This window comes from Bufo gargarizans, chromosome 9 (genome assembly GCF_014858855.1).
Source record: "Bufo gargarizans isolate SCDJY-AF-19 chromosome 9, ASM1485885v1, whole genome shotgun sequence".
Lineage (NCBI taxonomy): Eukaryota > Metazoa > Chordata > Amphibia > Anura > Bufonidae > Bufo > Bufo gargarizans.
Genome location: NC_058088.1, coordinates 2,905,406 through 2,915,993, shown reverse-complemented (window position 1 = coordinate 2,915,993; position 10,588 = coordinate 2,905,406). Strand labels below are relative to the sequence as shown.

The 10,588-nt window shown below is 40.0% G+C and overlaps 1 protein-coding gene across 1 annotated transcript; it reads right to left on the bottom strand.

Moving 5' to 3' along the window:
- Window positions 1–5,188: 5,188 nt before the first annotated feature.
- On the bottom strand, window positions 5,189–9,873 carry LOC122919464 (homeobox protein Nkx-2.4-like). The gene is made up of 2 exons (XM_044268516.1): window positions 9,156–9,873; window positions 5,189–6,740 (listed from the first exon to the last, which is right to left on the bottom strand). The coding sequence occupies exons 1-2, from the start codon at window positions 9,409–9,411 to the stop codon at window positions 6,208–6,210; spliced, it is 789 nt and encodes a 262-aa protein (XP_044124451.1). The 5' UTR covers window positions 9,412–9,873; the 3' UTR covers window positions 5,189–6,207.
- Window positions 9,874–10,588: the final 715 nt, after the last annotated feature.

Below are 10,588 nucleotides of genomic sequence, written 5' to 3'. Positions count from 1 at the left end.
CGTAAAGAAGAGTCTATTGCCTTACGACAGATCCCCTTTGATCTGGGTACTAAGTGTGCAGGTACCACACAGCGTGCTGGTACACTGGGCTGCGGCTTGGCTGCTACGTGTGCGAGGTTCTCATAGTTTCGTCCCTGCTGTATTTACTTGTATGAGCCATTAAAGGGGTACTCTCATCTTATTATTACTATGGCGCCATTTCTTCCAGTGCGCCATTTCTTCCAGTGCGCTCTACGTAAGAACAAGGTGTAAATACATAATACAAAAACAAGTACGATACGCAACAAATATGGTGAGTTACTGGTGCAGAAGGAGAGAGGACCCTGCCCAGTGGGTGAGGGAAGAAGCTGCTCATATCTGTAGACTTGTCTGAAGAGGTGAGTTTTCAGGTTTCTCTTGAAGATTTCCATGGTAGGTGAGAGTCTGATATGTTGGGGTAGAGAGTTTCAAGTATTGGGGATGCACTGGAGAAATCCTGGAGGTGACTGTGGGAAGATCAGAGAAGAGGAGAGTAGAGAAGAAGATCTTGTGAAGATCGGAGATTCCATGTGGGAAGATACTGGGAGATCAAGTCACAGATGCATGGAGGAGATGTGGACGGCATTGTATGTAATGGTTAATATTTTGTACTGGATTCTCTGGGCAATGGGAAGTGAAGGGACTGGCAAAGGAGTGAAAAAGTAAATTAGCTGGGCAGCAGAGCTCTGGATAGATTGGAGGGGCGCCACAGTGTTAGATAGGAGGCCACATGGGAGGATGGGTAGGAGATGATGAGGGCACTGGCTCCTCCTTGAGGAATGTGCGGATCCGAAAGATATTTTTGAGCTGAAGGTGGCAGGAGGTGGAAAAGACTTGGATGCGTGGATTAAAGGAAAGAGTGGAGCCATTGATGCAGTACCCCAGACCTGTGGTATCTGCAATTGTTCTGTTTTATCACGTTATGCATATGTTTAGGGCGTGTGTTCCAGCAACAGGAGGCATGGTTGGCAGGAACAGGGCTAACCACTGTGTTTCTCCCCTCTTGGTAGGAGTGGGCTGATCCTACTTCCTGCCAGGAGGGGGAGTTCGAGTCCAGACAGCAAGGAGGTAGGAAGCACTTGCTAGAGCTCCTACTCCAAAGGACCATATCCAGTTTGGTTGTGAGCCCCTTACTCTAGGAATATAGACACAATCGAAAACACAGCTTCCAGAAAGCATCAGTGTGTCAAGACAGCAGAGTGTTCAGCAAAATCACCGCTTTACAGACCCTGCTGCTGGTGAGGGACAGATCAGACACCCATTATCTAGAATAATCACCAGCCCTGACTAACTTCAAGCGTGTTTCACACGGTGGACACCTACTGCATGTCCACAAGTACCTGCTAGTGCCACTCAATAGCCATCCAACCTGTCACCATACTGCCTCATTGGGTGCCAGAAACTGCACTTTGTACTTCATACTGCTGGATGTGCTACAAGTATATTCTGCACTTAGTAAAGAGAGACTGTTATACTTTTACTTCTGTCCTGATTCTTGAAAGTGCTATTCCACTGCACCGATCCCCAGGGAGCAACGGCCTGAAGGGGTGCACTGTGATATTGTGGACCTATCCTAAAGATAGGTCATCAATAACTAAGTCCCGAAAACCCCATTCATTCTGCAATGCAGCAGCACAAACAACTGTCCCATTCAGTGCTGTACTTTCCAAAGTAGCAGTACTCGACACTGACCTGCTTCCCTGTTTTCACCATGATACTGCTATAGCAACTACCTTCAACCACCACTAGGGGGCACTTACTACATGCAGATTTATAAAGCTGCTATTAGGTTCATTACTAGCTGTATAAATCCATATGGTGTTAGTTCCCCCTAGTGGTGGCTGCATATAAATTCATCTGCCGCTAGCTCCCCCTAGTGGTGGCTACTGGAATTCAGAATTATATATTTTATTATGTTAGCAAAACATAGTTTTGATCCTAAAATATATGCATTACCTTTAGTAAATTCGGGAGTGCTCTCAGTGGGGAGCGGGGTCCACACTAACTTTTGTATAGTGTCCTAGTATTTTTCAGTACACTGACACATATACTCCTAGAAACCACATTTTACTAATATCCAGGTTTTAAGGATGTTACCTTGAAAATGTTTTCACTGTTCTGTTGTCTTTTAAAGAGGGCCTCACACCTCTGACATCTCTGTTTAAGTAACTACTTGCATTTCCCATGTAATAACTATTATGTTGCCCCTATTCGTATGCTGTACTATTCCTTTATTATTCCTGCTAGAAATTAAATTGAAGGTCCAGAAGGTTGTTACCAGTTGTGAGGGGAGGGGGGGGGGGGTTCTGCACAGTCTGACACTAGCAGCAATGATTGGATGGTGTCCGATTGGGCAGGGACACACCCACAAGTAGTAACACCCACCTGGTCCTTCATTGAAAACTGCTAGTAATTTATAACTTCTAGCAGGAATAATAAAGGAATGGTGCACCATAGAATCATAAGAAATGTATTACATGGTGATTGCACTTAGGTACTAAAACAGGAGAATATGATCGCTCCTCTTTAAGTTCACATCTTACATTCAATCCATTTAAAGCATTTTGAAAGAGCTATAATTACATAAGAATTTTTGTCTTAGGTATATGTGGGCCCCTGGGTGGTAGATTCACAGGGGTCTCCCAGTCTGATAAAGGGATCTAAATATTGTGTTGAATGGTAAACTTCTGTCTGAAGCCGCCACTAGGGGGAGCTCACTGCATGCTGATCATACACTAAACACACTATGTGGTAAACTATTATAAGCAATTCCAGGATACCATGTTACGTAACTGATAGGAGATCAATACTGAAGCACGTCTCACTTAAAGGGAATGTGTCACCAATATTTTTTCTGCCAATTAAAACCAGATAGCAAAACATATCATGTTTTTATTTTGTGACTACATCTTTTATTATTCTTTTGCCTGACCATGATTAAGGGGGCGGCCATCTTGCCAGAGCTGTTCTTAGTAGCATTTACAAAACATTTAAAGAATTGCTTTATGGCAGCCACCATGGGCCATGGACACAATGGTCTGGAATGGGAGGGTTTTCTAGACAGGCTCTGTGATCTGTGAAGAGGTCAGTAGGGAGTAGATGAGCTGTGATATCACCTATTGTGAATGGTGGAACCTGTGTTATCTATACACAGAGGTGCTATCTGTCATTCTAATCCTGCCTCTAATGATAAGCAGATACCTGCAGTAAAATAATCTGTACCGACCAAGAAGTGGCCCCTATTATTAGGCCTAGTACGAAAACTGCAGGATTTTATGGTTTTTGTTTAAATATATTGACATGGAAAATAACCACCAAAAATTATTTAATAATGTGTTTAACGTAAAAAGAGATTTAAACAATAGATAGTTTTCTGATGATGCATTCCCTTTAAAACTCAATTTTTTAACCAGGTAACATATGGAGACCTCTTGAATACTTCTAGCTGAGCAGACAAGTAGCGTCTGTACTTGTGCTTGGTTGAATGCTCACGAGTTCCAGGGAGATATTATTGTAAATGTTAGAAATCCAGTCACAACTTATCAACACATGTTACCGATTTTCATACAGATCAGTTTAGTCAAGCATTTGCCAGAAAATGTCTTCTCTCTTTATCTATCTATCTATCTAAATTCAAATAAGCTTTATTAGCAGAACTAAATACATATTAGCATTGCCAAAGAAATTGGGAAATAATCAGGTAGGGAAGGGTGATGGGGATAGTGACACATCCAGGATGGGGGTAAAGGAGTCTGGGCAGAGATCAGACAGTCTCCCGAAGTGAGTGTCCCTCACTGCTGAGTATTTGGGTCTTCGCAGCAGGAAGTGAGGCTCAGCCTCCTGGTCGCACTGCTGCTCCCCCAAGGTTCGTAGATCTGTCGGTGCTGCCAAGGTTCGATGAGCAGGCTATGGGCGCTCAGTATGTACCGGGTCAGGACCTGTTAGTCTCTGGGGTTGGGGAGGTTCTCCACATATGGGGACAGTTTGTGATCCCTCTGTAGACTCTAGTATATTGTCAGCTTCTTTGATGTTCTTATGTTGTTCCTTCAGACTCTGATATATTCCTCTTTGCTCTAGTGTATTGGCTTCTGGATTTCTAGATTTGTCAGGCTGTGCTGGTTGCTGGTCTGGTCAGGCAGTACTGGTTAGTAGCTTGGTCTGGCTGTGCTGGTTGTTGGCTTGGTCAGGCTGGGTTTGGGTGACTTGTGTTGGTAGAAACTTGGACTGCTGCTATGTAAGATGGGCTCTGAATGATAGTGCCCTCTTCTGGACTCTATCCAGTGCCCTCTTCTCAAGCGCTGTTTGAGGTCCTCCAATGAACTTGGAGAAGGTGTTTGCAGAATTTCAGGTGAAATATTTCTGTTAGGCCAGAATCCCACTTAAGGGTACTTTCACACTTGCGGCAGAGGATTCCGGCAGGTAATCCGGACGCAAACGGATGGCATTTGTCAGACGGATCCTGGATGCGGATCCGTCTGACAAATGCATTGAAATATCAGATCCGTCTCTCCGGTGTCATCTGGAAAAACGGATCCGGTATTATTATTTTTTGCATTGTTAAAGGTCTGCACATGCTCAGACCAGTAATCCGGATCCATTTTTCCGGAAGGGACTGAACGATGCATCCTGAACGGAATGCCTTCCATTCAGAATGTATTAGAATAAAATTGATCAGTTTTTTCCGGTATTGAGCTCCTGTGACGGAACTCAATACTGGAAAACAAAAACGCTAGTGTGAAAGTACCCAGTCTTGGTATGTATCTCGACCCCAGACTTCACTGTTATGATGATGATGATGATGATGCTATCAAAGATTTTAAGCCAAATGGTCACTGGTGATTTGAGATGGTATAGAAGGTTTTGCATGCTTTGCTCTATGGCTTGTTTAAAACTCCCTGATTGGCTGATTTCTAGGCCTAGGTTAGGTGCATCTGTCAGTTTCTGTAAGTGGACAGTATCTCAGCAGGATGGGAAGATGCACAGCTGGTTTCTGCATTCTCTTGGAACACCTGGAACACCATGATGTTGATGTTGGTTTTATTTAGATTGAAGGCCAGAGCCCATGTGGTGCTGAATTCTATCTTTCTGTCTAGCTATCAAATATCTGGAAAAGTTTAAGAAAATGTCATTTGATCAGTTTGGGAATTATAAAAATACAAGAAAATTAAAGTGGAAAAAATTAATTTATTTCTTTTTTTCTTAAATTTTACAAATACAACTTTCCAATAAATAGTCAATTCCTCTCCCCATGCTAAATCATAAACTAAAAAGCAAAATGCCTAGAAATGTTCTTTATGCTGCTATTTTACTTTTAATACATTAAACTGACAACCAAGCAATATTCGGTAATAAATTAAATAGTATTAGAACTGAACAAAAATATTCCCCACAATATCATTCCTGTCTGTTGTGCAGGTGTTTTAGTCTATGGACGTTTGCTAATTGATATCCTGATGTAAAAAGTTGTAAAAATAAACTCTTTACATATTCTTTTTATGTCTTTGTGATTGTTGTATTTGTGGTTTGTCAGATAATTGTCCTATCTATCCTCATGACTATCTTAAAAATTAGTGTATTTTAATGTATTCATTCTCTTAATCTGAAGTGCTATTCTACAAAGGTCATTACACAAATACAGTTTTTAGTTACAAAATATATTTAAAAAAAAAATTTGGAAAAAAATGTTTGCTTTACATGAAGTTATCAACAAGAATTTCTGGTTTTACAATATTTCATAACCATTTTATTTTTTTTCCAAATGGATTTTGTTATCAAGTTTATGATTTTTGTTGTTGTTGTATGTGTGCACATACCATAAACCAATTTTTGCTATTTTTTTTAGATTATTTTTTTTTGTATGTGTGTGGCAGTCACCGATCATTACATTATTTTACAAAAGCAGAAAATTGATAATTGTACATTGAGTCTGTGATTAATTTAAATATATATATTTTTTATCACAGACAAGTAAGGTCAGTACCAGTCAGCTCCGTATAAGCTCCATGAAAATACACAGTACAAATATGTAGAGAACATATGCTGCTATGGTATCTGTACAAATATCTTATCTTCATCCATCATGTATGTATCATATCACTATATTTGTAAATGAATGGATGGAGGGCAGACGAGGCAGCTATATTAGTATCCCCCAATTTTTGAAAGCATAGGGTAATGATATTTGTTCAGTCACCAAGGTTTAAAGACTATATTTCGAGACGACTTTTCAATTTCATGAAGGTCTGAGGCAGTGCTGAGGAAGTCCTGTCCCAAGAACAGACCTTGACCATTGAGATGTTGGTCTTGGATGGAACACTTATAGTCTATCTTCATGTCACTATAGTCCTCTATGGAGGTACACGGACTACTACATGCCACCTTGGCATCATCAGACTCCACGCTGTAGGGCTTGGCTTCCTCCTCACCGAGATTATCCTGGTTCTTGGCTTGTCTCTTCATTTTGTAGCGGTGATTCTGGAACCAGATCTTGACCTGATTAGGGGTGAGGTGGATGTGTTTGGCCAGATGCTCTCTCTCAGGCGCAGTTAGATATTTCTGTTGCTCAAACCTTTTCTCCAGCTCGTACACTTGGGCCTGCGAGAAAAGGACCCTCCGTTTTCTTTTCGAAGTGTGTTGAAGATACAGAGGTTTTACTCCATCTCCGATATATCCCAGGCAGCTGGAAGCTGAAACGTTAAATCCCGGGGTAATAATTCTCGGAACTAAAAATGTAAAAAAAAAATACAAATTTAATTAAAAAAAATATAATACAATTAATTGATTATTCATCATTCAAACAAATACATAAACAAATAACACTGTACTATAATAATTTCCTAAGAAATTCTAACAAATAATATGTTGAAAATTGATTATTTGAAGGGGTTGCCTCATGAAAATGACTCCAGTTCATATTCCCTGCTATGAACATCCTTTGGAAGGTGGGGAGTGGTGGTCTCTAGCATAGAATCCCCTATGAGCCAAAGTGGAAAGCCACTCTGTATAACCAGCTTCCGTTCTGGAGAACTCGAGCTGTCCTTTTATTACACGGATAGCCATTCATCTGAATGGCTCCTATGTAATACTACACTTCCCCTTCAGCGGCCACAACGGCTTCCCTTGGCAAAATTAGCTGTTTGGTCGGGGGTGCCAGGACTGATATCTAATCACCCCCGGGGTCTGATCACCCTGTGAAGGGTTGCCTCTGAAATAATAGAATAAAATAATTTATTATTTTTTAAATTACAAAAAATATGCAAAATATGCGTTTGGAAATTTTTTACTGCGGTGCGATGGGAATGTTCTTAATCTACAAAAAATTATTGAACCTTGTACAAGACAAGTCCTCTTAAGATTCCACTTAGAATTCTTTGGGCTGTTAGTAATCTGAATAAACAATCTTAACTGAGAGGTTCATTGGATTAAATTACTCAAGAAGTATGAGTGTGGATATGTGGTAAATTTTCCGGTTGGATTTTCTTTTATACATGTATGTAAAAAAATAAATTACTGTATGCACCCAAAATACATAGTTAAACATTCAATAAATTATATATTTTGTAATTTTTTTACTTTTATAATTTATTATACTTTTTATTGTACTTTTATTATACTTATTGATTGTAATAACGGAACCATATCATTTTAATTTGATTTACACCTTCATTTCAATTTTTTTAAATTAGATTTAGATTAAAATGTAATATCTTTTCTCATTTTTATTTTTCATTAAGCAAGTAGTTTTCTTTTAATAGTCTTACTCTATTTTTGATAAATGCTGTGATGGACCTTTTATTACTTTAAAAAAGTTGCAGCCTGCTGGGGGACTGCGATAGAAACACACAAAGTATTCCTTCTGATGGGCTCCCCGATATCTTAATTCAAATATTGAGATAAGATAGCGTCTACAATAAGCCTATTCTATGGGCAAATAACTGTCTGACTGCCACAATGGATTCTAGAAAAACAGTGAAAATACACACAGATAAGAGAATAATTGCTCCACAATTGGCTCAATTCTTGCAGACTTGTATCCAGATAGATAAAAAAAAACCTAATAAATATATATATGGTATATACATATACTATATTTGCATCACATTTTTTTTTAGAAGTTAGCTCATCTTTCCGTACAGCATTCGGGGCTCACCAAGGACATCGGACAGAGTGTTATCATCGATAAGTCTCTGGAATACTATTACAATAGTAGTTGGGGTCTGATCGGTGATAACAGGACAGGTATAAACACAATATACTTGCCACTTTTCAGATTACCAAAAGATTATTTTTGGAATTCTTTAGAGAAAGGGAACAATAAGGACGGGGATCAACCAGAATCCACAAACCTGACCATAGACACTGAGATCTAACCCCGAGCAGATAAGCACGGTCATATAAATTACTTGAGGAAGACACATTCACATTCGCTTTTATTGTAGTGCTAAAAAATGGTCGGTGAAAAAAAATGTAAGCCTTAAATTTTCAGGCTGACAAATTTTCCATTTAAAATATAACTGTGAGTCAACACAGATACACCAGTTATTGGAAACCCTGGAAATTATTAGTAGTATCCATTTGCTTAAGGACAACTTTAATTGATTTTTTTTTATGTATATAAAACTTCAATTAATTTAAATCTTCTGCCAATCCCTAAAGTAGTCCCGCCACCCACCCAGAGGTCTGAGAACCATGTCATTTACCCTAGCAGAGTCATAGACTTCCATATATTCCTTGAAGCTCAGTCTTTAAGAACATCTTCTGTAGCCTTGGATACCAGAATTTCAGGTATCTTTATTACGATTAAACTTTTTTATTTTTGTCCAACCACTTGGACCACAAGAACATAGAAGCTTCTTCTACCGTCACCTAACTTGCTCCATAGATGTTGGGGGGAAAAACTAATCAGTGGGGCTCCGTTTTTTATGTGATGTATGATATTATAAGGATTGTAAATCAGAAAAATGTCAAAATGTCCCAAAAATTTCAAGCATTTGAAAGTCAAAATCCTTAGACTGAATTCCTTGAAATTATAAATTATAATAAAATTTGGAGACGTGACGGTTCAATGTCTCCAAATACATTTTAAGAAGAATGTGGAAATGTCCAAGTAAAGTAGAAAATAAAATGGCAATACTTACATGATGGGTAATGCATTTCCTGGCTTGTTCCATACCAGTCGGTTCCCCGGAGATTGTCCTGGTAGGAAGGTAGCTCTCCAGAATTTGGATAATTTCCAGGACAACAAGTTCTAAATGTGTTCTGAGGAAGACAATGGGTCATAGAGAATCCAGGGGAACCCATAGGTGGTTGAAGGCAAGACTGATGTGATACCTGAACAAGGGGAGCATATCCTTCTAGACACGAGTCTAGCGAGAAAGCTTTGAGATCCTCCATGACTGCTGTTGGTTGGACACTAGCAAACAGTCCAAGGGACAAAAAGACACTTTGAGTCCCAAGCTGTGGAGTACTTGTGAAATCAATGTCTAAGCTTGAAAGTAATAACTACAAGGTCTACTCCTGTGCACAAGTCTTATCAAGACTTTGTGGCCCAGGGAGCAACAAGGCAAAGAAAGAACAAGTGGCAGAAAGGGAGGAGCCCACTCCAGAACAATGCTAATAGGATGTTGTGTGTCGTCTAATCACTCGGCTGGACTATAAGGGGTCTTAATGCTTTGGAAAGAGTGAAGGAGAGATAAGAGATGTTTAGGTCATGTTTCCCTTCACTCTCTTTGTCCAGAGTGGCCAGTCTCACTGACCAGCCCGAATATAATAGTGACAAAACAACTCCATAAAACATGCTGCGAAACTAAAGAGCCTTTCAGTCACTACTGACGAGAAGAACTGTAGGGACTTCCAAATTCCTTACAGCTGCCATTACCTAATACTCTTTGGCCAACAGCAATTTTTCCCAACTCCTCCATAGACATGTACCTGAAGCATATATAGCCTGGGGGAGGGATATTTCACTACCAGGAACCTATGCTGGCAGCTTAACTCCACTGAAAAGAAAGTATCGGGCAAATTCAGCATACCGATCCTTTTTCAAATGATGTTGGGGGAATGTCAGGGCAACACATTTACACCTTAGATGGTTGGCTCGGCAGGTTCAGCCAATATTAATCTATTGTGTATGGCCAGCTTAAGTTCAAGATAGCCTTTTGGGGAGGGATACCTAGACTTGGGGACACATGGGCATCCCTATGTTGGGCAAGACATTACTACTTGTTCCTCGCACTTGTGGGCTGCCTGGGGGTGTTAAAAATGTACCTCAAGCATATATAAACTGGGGGGAAGGGAATGATTCACTACAAGGAACCTATGGTGGCAGCTTGTCTCCACTTAAAACAAAGTATTGGGCAAATTCAGCATGCCAGTCCTTTTTCAAATGATGTTGGGGGAATGTCAGGGCAACACTTTACACATTAGGTGGTTGGCTCGGCAGGTTCAACTGATATTAATCTATTGTGTATGGCCTGCTTAAGTTCAAGATACCCTTCTGGGGGAGGGCTACCTAGACTTGGGCACACATGGGCATCCCTATGTTAGGCGAGGAATGACCACTTGTTCCTCA